This window comes from Siphateles boraxobius, unplaced genomic scaffold (assembly GCF_051911475.1).
Source record: "Siphateles boraxobius isolate OS27281-9 unplaced genomic scaffold, OSU_SipBor_1 25, whole genome shotgun sequence".
Lineage (NCBI taxonomy): Eukaryota > Metazoa > Chordata > Actinopteri > Cypriniformes > Leuciscidae > Siphateles > Siphateles boraxobius.
The window spans coordinates 13,849,894-13,866,806 of record NW_027508866.1 but is presented as its reverse complement, the minus strand read 5'-3'; the positions used below and the strand labels follow the sequence as shown (position 1 = coordinate 13,866,806).

The 16,913-nt window shown below is 37.0% G+C and overlaps 1 protein-coding gene across 8 annotated transcripts in view; it reads right to left on the bottom strand.

The window, feature by feature from the left end:
• Positions 1-16,913, bottom strand: part of cadm2a (cell adhesion molecule 2a) — a 496,729-nt gene that overhangs the window by 88,099 nt on the left and 391,717 nt on the right. For 6 of the 8 annotated variants that reach the window (XM_077242793.1, XM_077242796.1, XM_077242790.1 and 3 more), the window contains one exon: positions 6,862-7,011. In XM_077242793.1, the coding sequence (XP_077098908.1) occupies positions 6,862-7,011 (150 nt within the window). Of the gene's footprint in view, positions 1-6,861; positions 7,031-16,913 lie in introns of all 8 variants that reach the window. The other 2 variants (XM_077242794.1, XM_077242797.1) reach the window with 1 other exon arrangement.

The following is a 16,913-nucleotide window of genomic DNA, read 5'->3' as shown; positions in this document are numbered from 1 at the left end:
CTTCTATCTACAGTGATGTGAATAAGTTAGGACACCCATGCTAAAGTTGCCTAAAAAGAGGAATAAAGAAAATCATCTTTTGGAAATTGATCGTAATGCCTTATTTAAAAAAATGAGGAAAAATCCAACCTTTAAAGACACAAATTTTCTTTGTGAATGAATAATGTATCATAAATAAATAAATGTTCTTCCTTAAAATACAGGTTGCATAAGTCAGGACACCCTTATGTTAAATTCCCATAGAGTCAGGCAGATTTTTATTTTTAAAGGCCAGTTGTTTCATTGATCCAGGATACTATGCATCCTGATAAAGTTCCCTTGGCCTTTGGAATTAAAATATCCCCACATCATCACATTCCCTTCACTATACTTAGAGATTGGCATGGTTTTATTTCAGTTAGCCTAATAGCTGGTTTGATTTGCATTGAAAGATGATCTTATGGAAAGTGCACCATGTGCACCATAAGAAAGTGCACCAGGCACTGAAGTTCTCCCAGCTGGTGGAGGACCGGATGGCAGTGCGTTCTGGGAGCCAGCAACTTTAATAATAAAATAAATACAATTTTAATTTTAAAATTGAATCATAAAATATTAAAAAAACAACAAAACAAAAGTAAAGAGGCAGGACTGCCGCATAAACTAAAATGAAACGATAACATAAATGTCCCAGGCTTGGTCCTCTCTTGTCCTTCACTGTCACTACTCATTTTATCCTTCCGGAGCTCTGTGAGACTAGAGACCGGTGTGTATCACAGGTGTTGCTCATTAGCACTCGGTCCACTCACACGACTCTCGGCCCCACCCTGCTTGTCACATACAGTATATATAGCCAGATCCCAGACTAAAATCCTGGTATGAGCTCTTGGTCTACCTGATTGTAGCAGTCAGACCTTTTTGGCTAAGCTATATAGATGCTTGGTTGAGCTGGTTAACCATGTTTCCAAAAACAGCTAGGCCTGATTCACCACTTTTAGCAGGTATGTCCTGTTTTTTGTTTGTTTTTTTTCAAAGCAAGGCCTGCTGTTCTGCCCCAAACAACTCGTTCGGAGGTGTCTTATTTCATATTGCATCCAGTTAAAAACCAAGAGCCGTGCACACACGCAATGCAATTCAAAAATGGAGCAGAAGCACAAAGAAAGAGATGCAAGGAATAATAATGTGAATTGGCAGTGGGAGAATAATGGAGCACCTGTAGATGCCAAGAGGAATTATCCTGCTCATTTTCTCTCTGTTCTGTCTGTTTGAGAATGTGGCAAAAATCAGCGCCGTGGGATCGAAGAAAGATGAGAGGTCTGTGGACTACAGCCACACACTCTTTACTCTAGTAATTACGTCCCTTTCTCAAGGGCACCTTGTCCTCCAGCCTCACATTCGAGTCCGAGAGAGTTGTGGGACGGTGTATAACCTCACATGTACAGAACAAACGCGTAATTAAGGCACCAGAGTGATTAGCCTCAGTGCCATTCGTTGAGAATGCACATCTGCACCTGTGCATGGACTCTATGGGCTTTTACTGGCAGACGATAAAAAAAAAAAGAAAGCAGCTGTAAATATTTCCCACAAACCCCCTTTGGCCATGCACAAAATTTCTGAAATCTCCCTTCCTCCCTTCCCTCATTTTCACTTTCCTTGAGGCTGCAAAACTATGCAAAACCTGTAAAGAGCAGCACAATGGAGCACTTTTCCCACACACATGCACTGAGTGACATGAGAGAGGGACAAAACTGCTGGGAGACCAACAGACAAACTTTTAAAAAGGGCTACAAGCTGACAGACTTTTTGGACAAGACTTATATTTATTTATTTATGACTTACAAATTGCCATCATTGTAACAATTACCTATTTAAATTTAGACTTAAACGACGTCTTAAAAGCTCTTGTTAACACCCTTTTTATTGCCCAATATGATGTGCTTCAGTCAGGTTTTCTGAATGTGCATAGAGAGATATAAAGTGCTTGTTGTCTTAAGATAAAAAAAAATGTGACAACATATTGTAGAAGCACTCATGAGTAAAAAAAAAAAAACACACATACAACACTTATATCACCATACAGACCTCAAAACTTGGTACATAAAAGAGTAGCAATCAACAAACTGCTCTTTTGAGTAGAGGAACAAACTCATCCTGACTTTACACTTCAAAATCAGGATTCGCACACCCCGGCTTGTTCAATTAAAATGAAAAAATCCAACACAATTAAAAAACAACAACAAAGTAATCCTCTTAAATTTGTAAAATAGATGTTTACTTAATGCATTTATGTTGGGACTACATGAATCTTTTTCATTGGCATTAACTGAAACTGACCAAGGGACTTCTAATTCCCAGAATGCTTCGCATGAGACTGGATAGGGAGCGTAACGGTTGAAATTAAGTGTTATTTGATATGTTTTTGAGTAAGATGAGACAAGAGGGAAACTGCATGTTCATTTTTGATGTTCTGTTATGTTGAGATTTTGAAGAGTCTGTTAGGTTGGCATTTTTATATTTTTCTTAAATACTCAATTGTTTTACTTTACAGTGAACTATTACAAAAGTAATATTTACATTTTATTCATTTAGCTGACGCTTTTATCCAAAGCGACTTACAATTGCTATATATGTCAGAGGTCGCACGCCTCTGGAGCAACTAGGGGTTAAGAATCTTGCTCAGGGACACATTGGTGTCTCACAGTGGATTCGGACCCGGGTCTCTCACACCAAAGGCATGTGTCTTATCCACTGCGCCATCACCACCACATTTCTTATTTAGTTTTTATTTTAGTTGTTAAGCCATATTTATATATAATCCCAATATTTTTTCCAAATTGTGCACAGCCGACCTGATTATTACTATTTTTTTTTGTAATTGCAATCACAATTTTTATTCATAAAAATGCAATTAGATTCGCCCCCAAATTGTGCAGCCCTACCTCTCCGTACAAAAATTTCTTTGCATTGTCGTTTTACGACTGTTTGTGATGGTCTGAACTTAAAAGGTCTTCATTCGTCTTGGTATGAACAGGCCTTTATTTTCTAGAACTGAGAATCATTTTTATTGCAAAGAAGAGCCAAATCTGAAACACAATGATCTATATGGCTTAACAGACAATTAAATTTGCGACTACTTGAGTGATTGATGTTTTCTGTCAGGACTGAGATCAGATAGACTGACAGCTTGCAAGGATAAACTATTCAACCAGCTCCTGGCACAAACTAGAGACATTTCCTCCTGGTTCAGCTAGATTGCAGCAAGCTCTAAATCAAATCAGAAGCAATCCCTAGCAGGCGGATTTCACAACCCTCCCGTTATCGCCTCCTCTCCTCTGGATGTGTTTCTTATTAAACAGTTTCCCAAATGTGAAACTTTTTCAGTCGTATCTGAAGCTCATAGTGTTAATAATTAAGCCCTCGCTCCTTCATGAAAAGCACATTCTCGCGATCGAGTCTACACACCTTTTTTGCAGTCAACACAACCCCAGCAAACAAATTTAGGTTCTGGGAACGTTCTGGGAACGTTAGTTTTTGGTTCCCAGAACGTTCCTAGAACTTTCCCTTAACATTAGAGGAACGTTCCCGGAACGTTTTCCTTAAGTTATAAAAATGGAACCTAAAAATAACCTACATGGAACGTTCCTATAACGTTCTTGTTTGGTTCCCAAAAAAATAACCTCATGGGACCATTCGGGAACGTTAGGGGAACGTTCTGTGTTTGCTGGGACATATCTAAACAACCAGCCTCTCCAGCACGGATAAAACACACACATGGACATCCTCACAGGTGCTGCTTGGGCCAATCACAAAGTTCCTCCCACAGTGCTTGTTTCAGGAGAATGTAATTGTAGGAAACGCTGTGCTGGCACAGCATGAGATCATATCTGCACAAATGAACCATAGACTGATGCAGAAAAACAAGCAGGTGTGGATGAGTGCTGGGCCAAGGTGAGGAGTTAAATTACAGTCATCATCTGTGACACAAAATATTCAAGCGTTAATAATCAGTATGGAATTACAACAGCTAATGAAAACATATGGAAGTGCAAAAGAGCCTGTCATATCATTTTCAACCACAAGCATGAAACCTAACTTTCCTTAAATGAAAAGGTTCATTATATGCTAAGCTCAATCAACAGCATGTGTGGCTTAATGTCAATTAACTCAGACAATTATCTAAATGAATCTAATCTAATGTGAGTTACATTAGAGATTTGTCCCAATCCAGAGTATGTACTGCGTTTGATGAAGAACAAAGTTTAAGAACAGTTATAAAGTAATATGAATACATTAAGAACAAACTATGGTCAATTTTGCATAATATGCAATATAGGAATTACATTGGTAATGCATAACCAGTTCATCCACATCAGAAAACAATAAACAATAATAATTAATGTAAATGTTTTAACAAAAAAACTAGCTTCAAATGTCTGCTTAAAGAAAAAAAACACAAGAGAGGCAATAATATAATTATCTGTGGTAATCATCATTATGCCAGAGTTTTTGAAACCCCAAATCCAGAACATTCCTTTAAGAACTAAGGAATTAACATGCCCCGCCCCCTTGGAAATCTCATTGGCTAAATTCATGCTTCACATTGCAGCATATTCAACACCAAATATGTTCTGATTGGCTGTGATTAGGGCTGCATGATTTGGGGAAAATTCTAAATAAATTCAGATTCAAAAGGCATTAAAAAATAAATATTAAAAATGCATTATTATTACTAACCAATTTTCTTTTTAAATCTATTTAAGAAAAATAACATTTTTACTTTACAATTACAATTACATTAGATTATAATTCTATAAATTAAAAGACAATACTAATACTTATAATACATATAAAAGAACACAGTGCCGTGCTTCACTTTGCTTCAATTTCCACTTTCATTGTGGATGTACAAACTACTTATCGGTGACAACTTCCGAATACTTCAAACTGTAATAAGTGTGTCTTCCACAATAGAAAAGACATGCAGTTTTGGAACGACATGGGGCCGATTAAATGATGACAGAATTTTCATATCTGGGTGATCTTCTTAATGTAAAATTGTTCAAGACAAGAACTAACAAGCCACAATTTTTTTTCTAAATTGGGGAGAAAATTCTAAATCCCTCACTGGGATTTCATGTTTCTGTCTGCTCTATGTAGAGATGGAAGTCAGTTGTTCAGTTGTTCAGTTCTGAACACAAAGTCACCACCTGAACTCATAAATCAGACATTCAAAGCTAATTGTTATTCTACTTCCATGTATTCTCTGATCACGCCATACACATCAGAGTCTGTGTGGGCCAGGAAACACTAAGCTATCTTTGACACATGGATCTTTTATAAATCAAAGGACATTTATTATCTCCGTACAAACAACCAGGGGAATTCTCAGATATGGAGCGCCACAATATCATTATAAAATCCAATCCGCCGGGTGTATCGAATACGTCCCATGATTACTTCCACACGAAAAGCTCTGCTGACATAATGAATGGGGCATTTGCCGAGCCTGTGATAACGCTCCTGCTCCGTATTGATCTGATCTGGGAACAGTAGATATCTTTAACGCTGCAGTGGAGAGTCCCTTAAATGGCTCACCTCCCATACCTCATTTATCAAATGTAATCTGTTAGTATTCCACAACATTAATCAAGCTGCTGTCCCACTTTCCCACGTATGTGCGTTCATTTGCTCTCATGACTGTATGTGTGGGAGTCTGGGAGATTGTCTAGTTGTTGATTTTGTGTCTGCTCTTGATTAAGGGTATATACAGGTAAAAATGTGTCTTATAAAGCTGGGCCTAATATTGATTTTCTACAGGAATGTATAGCCAACCAGTCATACAACAGGTGAACACAAAGCCATTTTACAACAACCAGCCCGGTGTGGAAGAAAATCCAGATGATGTATCCACCCTTTAACTCAGACAATGAGATACAGTTGTAAATCTTTGACCGCGATTTGGAACACTCTAGATCTGTACAGCTTACAAATAGAGCTTTGGGATTCAATTCAAAACTGATTTCAAAAGAAGAGAGAGAGTACTTTAATAAGCTTTGTTGCAATTTTGGTTTTACTTATTATTGTTACTGAACTTACATATTTACCATGTTGTATTTAAGTTTCCACTAAGCTCGTCCGCCATTTTGGATTAATTTTTTTCACAGAGCCTTTCCGTCATCTTTGATTCATTTATTTATTTATTCATTTTTTGTTTCTGAACTTATCCACCATGTTGGATTTCATTTGCACTGAGCTTGTCCACCATTCTCGATTTATTTTCCCCTCCTCAGTTCTTCTGTCTTCTTGGAGTTAGCTTTTCACTAAAATTGTCTGACATCTTGAAGTTATTCATTTATTTTTTAGAAGTTATTTATATAGTTTTTAACTCAGCTTATCCATCATGTTGGATTTATTTCACTGAGCCTGCTCACCATTTTGGGCTTATTTTTCCCCCCTCAGTTCATCAGCCATCTTGGAGTTAGCTTTTCTCTGAACTCGTCCGCCATCTTAGATTTAATAAACTTAAAATAATTAGGCCGAAACAAGGTATCTTACGACTTAGCATACAATTTTAAGGCATCATAGGGGCATTCCTGATATAAAGGCGGTTTCAAAAGGAAGTTTAGAGCACACTTTGTGCCCCCCATGGTGGCTTACAATGCTTAAAACAGAGCTGACTAGGTTTTGAAACAGAATTCACATAGTTTATACAAGATTTTAGCAATGCCAGCAATCTCTCATCGCAATCTTAGCAGTAGTAAAAGAGCGCAATCCCTTAAAGTTCCTCCATTAAAAATCTCATTCAGCTGAGGTCCCTCGTCCAGCTGATAACACCCAAGACAAAGATACGAATCCCTGTGAGTTTAGTGGCAATCACTCACTCACCTTTCTTGTCCCCAAAGAAGAGTGTCTGTTGTGCAGGGTTTGACCACTGGAGGGAGGTGTTGTCATTGTGTTCCACACGGCAGGTCAAGTTGGCTATCCCTCCTTCTGTCACAGTCATGTTCTGGACGAGAGGGAACTGGCCTTGGGCTCCTGGAAGACACAGATGAAACTAGGTGAGAGACAGTCACAACCACAGCAACATATGGAGCATTCAACCTTTAGCAGAAGCACTCAAGATGAAGCTATAAATACAAGAATAAGAATAAAGAAAAAGCCAACACACGCAAAACCGCAGCGCTTGGGAAGAGAAAACAGCTCTTGTCACAGAAGTTCTTGTAATATTAATGCCACATAAAAAAACAACCAAGTTTTTAACCAAGACGGTTAAAAATAGAGAATGGCGGAAAAAAATACAACCCAGTCAGTCAAAGTGACAGATAATGATTATTTGCAGTACATCCTCTGGCTAAGATGTGTTTTCCTGAAGCCCAGATTATGTGGTTTGGTTTGTGGAAGAGCTGCTCCAAAAAGGCAGTGGAAGAGAGCTATTTACATCTAAACACTGGTGAAAAGTACAGAAGGCGAAGAAAGTTACTTGCATCATTCAACACTAATTTAACATAATCTGAACCAGTCTGAAACAGACGATGAGAGCAAGCAACTGCTAAACTCTTGCCTTCAGAAACACAAGATCCGTGAAAGAACATTTAGGTCTATTTTTAAAGGCAATCAGAAGACAATAAGCAACTTTTGTGATAGGAATTTTTTTCTGGATGTGTTATAGGAGATGAGGACTCTTCAGAATTGAGAATATAGTTTTGTTTTAGACAGTCGGCACCACCATGTTAAGGTGTTGTGGAAGCCCATTGTTTTTTAAATTCCAGATATTCTTCGATCCAGAAGGGTTTGTTGAAAAGATAAAATAAAAAAATTATAATATTTTTATTATAATATATATATATATATATATCACACAAAATATCAGAAATATCCCATCACCACCACCACTCAAAAATATGTATATGAAATAGTATATATGTATATATATATATATATATATATATATATATAAATTATTTCATATACACATTTTTGAGTGGTGGTGATGGGATATTTCTGATATTTTGTCTAGCTTTTGTTGCAACAGAGAAGAAAATATAAAATTATGTAGGAAATAGACTGAAGGCGCAAATTTTCACAGTAAGAATTTCAGTAAGAATACAAAAAATGTTGTTCTCTAATATTTCGAAACGGGGTTCAATTTGGTCACACTGATTCTCTTTGTTGACCAAGCTGCATGGTTTGAAAGTTTGAAAGATACATCACTGCACTACTGACAACAGACAATGGACCTTTCCCCCCTGCAAAATTTCACCAAAATGTGAACGCACTCTAAGAATGTCACTTGAAGAAGTGTAATAACACCAAAATACCTAAAGACAACAGATAAGAGTCACTCGTGAGTCCTTGCTCACTACGATCTTAGCAAAAAACTGAATAAAGGTTTAGCTCAGTGAGAAATAATTCACAAACTGACATCCATCACGGCACCCCAGGGTTAGACAGGCAATAACAGATCACCTTGTGCAGGGAGGGGACTCATAGGGGAGCTAATGAAAAACTGTACACACACACACATATATAGACAACCCTGGAGAGGACATGATAGATGAATAATCTGTATTTATTCAAAGTGAAGAAGTGATGACTCTCACAGACCAGAGGTCAACATCTCCAGCACCACCGCTGCCAGACAACGAGACTTCAGGAGAGATGAAACATGCCAGAATGTAATAGGTAAAGGAGAAGGACGATGGCGTGATGGAAGAAAAATGCATGTCCTAACCAGTAAAGTTTCAAGAGTGAAGTCATTTTTAAGTTCTATCTAAAAGGGAAATGATGAAAATAGCAACAAAACACCCAGAGAAGTCATGGATTAAAATGTAATAGATGTGATTTAGCGCATGATTAGGACACGGTGCAGCACAGATCGGTGGTTGATGACAGAAATAGAGATCGACGGGTATCTTGTTCGATTCAACTCTGCAAATTTAGCATCCTTTTCTGTTTGCTGCTAATCGCAGTGTCACAAATAGCCTGATTTGAGGGCCTGTCCAGATATGATATATCTTTTATAGAGAACCAGGAGGACAAGAAAGAGTGAGTGAGAGAGACAGAGAGAGAGATCTGCTAAGGGCCTCTCCACAGGCTCCCTGACAGAATAGCACATCAGCCAGCTGTGGTGCTTATTTCTTTTCCGTGCCTCTGGCAGTCACATTACACGCGCACACACACACGCTGAAGAGCTGTTGATTTGGGATTTATTTAATTTCCTCACTTGTTTTAGTGAGACAGAAACACTTGCATATTCCACAGTCATTATTAATATCACGCTGTAGCTTAACACTGTAATGCTGATGATGCAACTCAAAAACGATTTATTCGCATCAAACTTGAGGTTAATGTATAATAAAATTTTACGTTCACGTTCGCACAGGAGCTAAACACGGTTCAGTTGTGTATTCAGTTCTGTTTCAGAGCAAAATCTGGATTCTGTAAATTAACAGACTCCCTTGAATTCAAAAGAACTCAAATGGGATTTTGAGAGTCTTGTAAAACAGAATCGCGATATTTGATCTAGTGGTTGACCTTAATGGATTTTTCATGGCTGATGTCATCAAGAGAGCAAAGTGGCTAATATAAAACGAAATTATACTCTTAAAAATAAAGGTTTTTAAAGGTCAATAAAGGTTTTTTGTTTGTTTGTAGAAATGCAATAGAGACACCATTTTTGGTTCCCCCAAAGAACTTTTTTGTGAACAGTTCTTAAAAGAACTATTTTTTTCTTAGTGTGAAGAATATTTTAATAATAAGAAAAATATTTCTCCATTATAAACAGCCTATTGTGCATAGGAAATGTTCAATGGATGTGAAAGGATCTCCATGGAACCATCGACATCAATAAAGATTCTTTATTTTAAAGGCCAATTCACACTGCACCGACCAACACTGACCAGATTGACCCAACAAACAAGCGCGACCAACGCCAACAGATGCAGACTAAATCTGACAAACAGCTTTTGCCGTCTGAGAATTGGTCTCAAAAGTGCGGTAAATAGCACATGCATAACAGTTTATGCAATTAAATTCATATTTATTGTAAATAGTAATACATAAATCATATATATATATATATATATATATATAAAAATCTGCACTCAGGACCTGGTGTTCTCAGCACTGTCGAAATTAAAATCCGCCCAAACAGAAAAGCTTATGCTAAAAAAAAAAAAAAAGCCAAATATTGGCCCATATATTTCGTCCGTGGCTATACTGTATATAACCAACCACTATTTTGAACACAATTTTGAAATCTGCCATATTTGCTTTAAAGAAAAAGAATCAGGCACTGGTGCATATCTATTATAATATAAAGAAATATTAGCCAAAGTTTGGAATGGCCGTTAGTAGCCTACAAAAGGCCTTTCTTGGTCCAGATGGTATAGTTGTAGCATGCTAACTAACCAAAACATGGTTCGTCTTGGCTCAGGGGACATATGAGCAGAGGTGGGTAGAGTATCCAAAAACTGTACTCAAGTAAAAGTACTTACAGAAATATTTACTCAAAGTAAAAGTAAAAGAAATAATCTTAATAGTTACTTGAGTAAGAGTAAAAAATTATCAAATGAAAAAAGTAGGCTACTCAAGTAGCTAGTTAGTTACTTCGGATCATATCCTATATATATAACATGATATTATTTAGATTATTTAGATAATTATCTTTGCAACAAAAACACAAGAGACAAGCATTATTTCTGCTATCTACAGCTATAGCCCGAAAATCATTGCCTGTCCTTTGGTTTGTATAATAGTAACTTATACAACTACATTTGTATTATTATACAATGTCGAAATAACGTGAATATGCAGAGTTTTGCATTCAAAGGCATTTAAAGTCAGGAAACCATTGACACAGAGAAGAAAGAGTTCAAACTCTTGTGCTCGCGCTCATGACCGCTACTGAACATCTGAACACAAACAACGATCAAATGAACATCGATAGATCTTCTTCCGTCTGTTCTTCAAAATGTAACCAAATGTATAATTCTCCAAGCATGTTTAAATTGGTTAACTGTCTAAGGTAGGCAAAGACATTCGTTTTTAAGATGATTTTGTACGCTGCGCAATACACACACATTACCGCGGGATGCGGGTGTTCATTTCATAAACTGTGAACATTGGTTGCTTATTTAATGTATAAATTAAGGGTATATGTACTAAAAACTAGTAATGTCATACTTTGTAGTAGTGCTATCGTGGTGTAATAATCTATTTGGTTGTAAAATGTATTACCTGAATGAAATGAAATCAAATGTATCGTCCTGTGGAATCATTCATTCACAGACAGACAGCATACGAAGATGTTCAACTAATGAAGATCTTCATCGCTGGCAAACAATATCATGCACTTGCAGATTTGCTTTCACTTGAATGTAGGTACACGGCTACTTCATCCAACGCTTGGTGTTATTAAATCTTACTGTTACGAATCCGAGTGTGAAACCGCTTCAGACGATTCAGTGCGTGACGGAAACTGAACAAATCATTCAAACTGATTTGCGAACCAATTTAGACAGATCTGCCAACTTGTTTGATGAAGTCTTTGAACAGAATCGACTCAAAAGAGTGATTCATTTGTGAACTGAGCATCGCTCTTGCCCCAGAAAAAAGATACAGCCAGCTTGAAATATTCTACGCATTTAACAACATGTATTGCATTAAAATAAAGTAGGCTAACGAGAGGAACGTCGCCCAACGTAACGAAGTAAAAGTAGTTTTTTCATTAGAAATGTACTCGAGTTAAAGTAAAAGTACCCACATTTAAATCTACTCTTAAAAGTACAATTTTGTCAAAAAAATACTCAAGTAAATGTACTTCGTTATACCCACCTCTGCATATGAGACAGTAGAGTAGATAATTTACTACCCGATAAGGTATCCAACAATCCAAAGCATAAGAGGAGGAGGAAGAAAGAGTCAGAGAAATGGATCTGTATTACTCAAGGTAGGCAGGATACATTATTCATCTGTATTTTGCATGAAGCATGGCCTGCCAGCCCCTGTCTCTAGTTCTCTCTCTCTCTGCTTTCTTGATCTCTGCCATCTTCTCCTGCCTCATTTTCTCATCCCCATCCCTCATCACTCTTCTCTCTATAATCGGGAGAAAGGGTCAAGATCCATGGGAAATCAGTCATGGGAAAATGCTCCAAAACTGTAGGTGCAAACCTGGTTCTATTTTTACACATATGTGGTTGATAACAAACAATTAAGATTAATGAAATGTGTCAATTTAGGACATCCCAAAAGGGCCCAAAACTGTGTGAATGCAAAAGATGATCACAGAGGTGTCACCATTCAGGAAAATAGTGCTAACTAGGAGCCTGGTAATTATTATTATAAAATAAGAATGTATGGCATCAACATCTCCAGTGTAGCTGCTACTAGCCAACGGGAAGTCTAGACATGTTTATATATAAATATATATATAAAATTACATAAATAAATAATTATTATTAATTACACAGGCTTATATATTATAATAAATTCTAATAATAAACTGTGCAGTAGTTTAAGGCCTAACACAGGCTCACCAAAGTCTTTCATGGACAATTCATGCTGTTTCCGTCCTACTCATTCTTCACTGGAAATATGTTACATTTTGGACAGGTCTACCATTAATGCAAAGAGTATTTTAGAGATGTGCTTCCAGCTATTCAGAAATGTCTCTTATTTTGCATATTTCCTGCTGAGAACGCTTATGAATAACAAACAACTGCTGAGAGACCCCTAAAACTACCCACAATGCCACAGTCATCAAGACTAAAGCTGAAAACATAATACTTTAACTGAACTTAATACTTTACATACACTGGAAAAAAAGTTTCCAAATGGAGTCAATCCACCAAAATATGCTCAGCTGAAGTTAGATGTGTTAAAAAGTTCAACCCTGAGGTAACTCGCAACACAAAACTTGAAGTAAAATTCATAAAGAGTAAAGAAGTAAAGCAGTGTTTCTAGAATAAAATGGGCATTGCAGCTTATCAATTCATACAGGAAGTATCTGAAAGGTCAAACAAAAACAAAAAACAACAAAAAAAACAAAAAAATAAGCAAATATATATGTAAAGTACATGTTTACTTCTTCATTCCCTCTACTCGACTTACTGAATTACACACATTAAACAATGAGCTGTGAAGTGTAAATTCATTAATTCACTTATTATGAAGTAGATTTGTGAAATCGGATCATTTTAGCCTTTATTTTTGACCTCTAAACTTATTTGTTAGGCATTTTTTTGGAACACAAATTTAATTTAGTTCAAAGAATTTAAAACTATTAGATTTGAAAAGTACTGTACATGAATCAATTTACTTTTAATGTGCATTCCTACTCTTACTGTAAATAGTAAGCTTCATTTAAATACATCACATTGCAGAAGTAAAATGGCTTACAAACAGCAATTGACGTTGACTACTTGTGCCTTTTTTTATTTTTTAAATGAGACTAAATCATATCATTTAATAAATTGGTCCAAGCTTCTTTACTCTGTAGGCTAAAAGGTTATCCAAAAGAGGGTAGTTTTTACAACTATCTTCTTGTTCTTTTTGTTCGGTGATACTGCTATTGAGACACTTTGTGTGTGTTTCGATGATTTGATCAAAACCAGCAAGCTCATTGTGGACTTAATAGAGCGATGAGGTGAGTTCTTCCGCCTTCCTCTGTGGTCAGTGGCGTCTGATGGAGACGGGTCTCTCCTGGGGTCTGGTCTGTCTAATGAAAGTTGAGCTCTCTCTCTCTCTGTATGTATGTCTCCCGTCTCCTCTTCTCCTCAGTTTCTCCTTCCTGTGTGTACATCCCTCCCTCTCTCTAAGCTCAACGAGCAAAATATAAAATTAGCTCCAGTCTCTCCTAAACGTCCTCAATAACTCTCCCACTGGGAGGTAGAAAACAAAGAGAGAAAAGTCTTGTGTGACGTAAAGGAACTGACATATGACATATTTCCAACATATTAATTGTGTGAAATCTTAAAGGAATAGTTCTAAAATGAAAGCCCTGTCATTTTTCACTTACGCCTTCACTTACGAACTTTTCAAGTACAAGGTCGAAATCTATTAAAACAATAGACAACACCTCACTTCCTTCAGTCATATTCTAAAACATAATGTAAGACACACAACTGACATTTAGCAGCTGTTTTTTGCTTTTTTGTTTTTCCCACCCTCACTCTGCTAATGTTTGGAGGCTCTCACAACATTTGAGATGACGCAAAACTTGAATCAGTTGCATGAGTTATCCGTCTTGGCTCCTCGAGGCCACGTATCTCTGTAACCTTTCAGCGGAGAACTGTAACAACATGACCTTTAGCAAGTTTGCTCTTGCTCGCTGAGACGCCGAGGCCAGCCTGGAGGTAGTCATGCCCTTGACCTTTAGACCTGACCACGCTAACAGAAGACAGATGCCCCACATTTTTCAGCACAAATCAGCCATCACAACACTTTTTGCACATTTAAACATATTTAACCAAATCAGGCAACTCGCCCTCCCACTCAGTAATTTGCTCTCCACAATTCTTTCTGTACAGCATTATGGGAAATGTAGCTTTTCACCACAAATCCTGCTGTTAAACATGATTATTTGAAAAATGTGTTGAAATAAAGTGAACGGACAGGATGGCTTCAACAAAAGAATCAATTAACAACCTCATGTTTCACAACAGGTCTGTCTTTACATGTTGAGTTATTAAGCAAAATTCGCATGAAAAATATTTTTGCTCTTTTGCAAAACTCGCGGTTCTGTGGATTCCTATTGAAATTATTTAAATGCGAAATTAAGCCAAGTAAATGTGATTGCATTTTTAATTTTATACAACAATTACTCCAGTCCCTTATTTTTTATTTCCGGAACCCAACTGTTGTAGTCTATAAACACTCTTGGACTACTGCTTAACCAATCAGATTTGACTAATTGTTCTATAAAGTAAAAGTGCAGACACATTTAATGTTACTTAGCGAAATTTCAATTATTTAATAATATATAATTTAAATAATTTTTAAGTGAAATAATTTAAATAGAAATCCACACAACTGGGAGTTTTGCAAAAGAGTGAAAATAAATGTATGCAAATTTTCAAAATGATCAACAGAGAGCTGACTTCTATGTATGTAGCTACACTATGATATACCTTTTTTTTGCCAGTGAAATTTCACTATTGTGATTGCATCACATGTAGGTGGGATCACTCCAATATGGACAGTTGCTGATGGAGATAGAACTAATTAGGGCGTTTTGCCCTGGCACATATCCTCCAGTGTGATAAGACACAAATAGAGCGTTAAAAATCCTGGCATATCTGTGCACCAGCTCTGTCAAGACAGATGCCTGAAAGTTTGGTTTAATCTACCATCTCAACTAGACACATTCAATCTCATCATTAGCCAGGATTTGAGGACAAACCAAACAGACTAATTCAGGTCTGAGGTCTACCAGACAGAGCAAGCCCAAAAAAGCACATCCATTCGAGTATGATGCCAAGTGTATGTTCCCAGGTTGCTGTTTGCCAAACATGAAGTGCATAAACAGGTGCCAATTTGGCAAGCCTTGCCAGGTGCTGACAATGCAATCCCAGACCGATGTACCCAAAATTCAACCTCTGCATTTTAAAATGCGCTGACAGTGTTTTATGGTGACAAAACAGCAAGAACTCAATTCAATTAACATTTATGTGTATAGTGCTTTTCACAAAACATATTGTTTCAAAGCAGCTTTACAGGAAATGCATGTGCCTACATTACACTTTAGGGTAATCTGTTATCAGAGGTGAATGTGTCTAAGTTATGTATTTCAGAAATGTACATGTACAAATAACGCAGTTAGCTAACATCATTCATTGGCATTTGAAAAATGCATGAAAGCACCTTTAGGAGACTTCTGTGGTTACAGCTACACTCAGCGAGTTAAGGTAAGATTAATACATTGAGTTCTCATCGCTGTGGGTGGGGTCTCACTGCTTCCTCCCAGTGGGCATCAGTAGGGGCACGGGTGAAAATGGAGGTGCTAATCTTTGATATTCTTTTCATTCAGCACTCAGAGTCTTTCCCTAGGGCTGAGAATAATGTTTGAGGAGTTAATTAGAGCTGTGGGACACTCTGGTACTGAGCAGAAGAGGATGAAAGACACAGATTACAAATTAATAGTGCGGCCTAGCTGATTTCAATACACCCTGACTGCGTTAAAACGGATTACTGCTCTTAAAAAATGCCCTCATGTCTGTTTATTTTGTCATTTTGGGTAGTGTTGTGCCTGTCCCTGTCATGATTATCCACCAGTACTTCTGTTAGGTAAATCTGCAAATGACACTGTCTAAGACATTTGTAATTGTGAAGGATTTCTTTCAATGAAGGGCAGTCTTAGACTGCTTAGTGTGTAATGCTCACCTACGAAACATTAATTTTAGATTTTCTTAGAGTTTCTGGGTATAATGTAGGTCACAGTCCTGTAGTGTGACCTACAGTATCCTATTATGGCCATTCAAATGAAGAACCAAATCAACAACCAGGAGCACTGCCATTTACACAGTCTGCCTGAGGTCAAATTGTATGTGACAAGCAACAAGCACAACGGACAGAAAGAAATTACAGGGTCAGCATAAAAGACCATTAAGATTATAGGCATCACTGAGAACATGCTTTGATGAGATTTGACAAGGAAACAAACTTTAAATATACACTACTGTTCTGACTTGGAGTCAGGTAAGATTTTTTTATGTTTTTGAAAGTCTCTCATGCTCACCAAGGCTGCATTTATTTGGTCAAAAATACAGCAAGAAAGTAATACTGTGAATTATTATTACAATTTAAGGTAAATTTACTTTTTGAATATATTTTAAAATAGTAGTTTATTCCTGTGATGCAAACCTGAATTTTCAGCAGCCATTACTCCAGTCTTAAGTGTCACATGATCCAAGTGTTATCATTATTTTCGATGTAAAAAC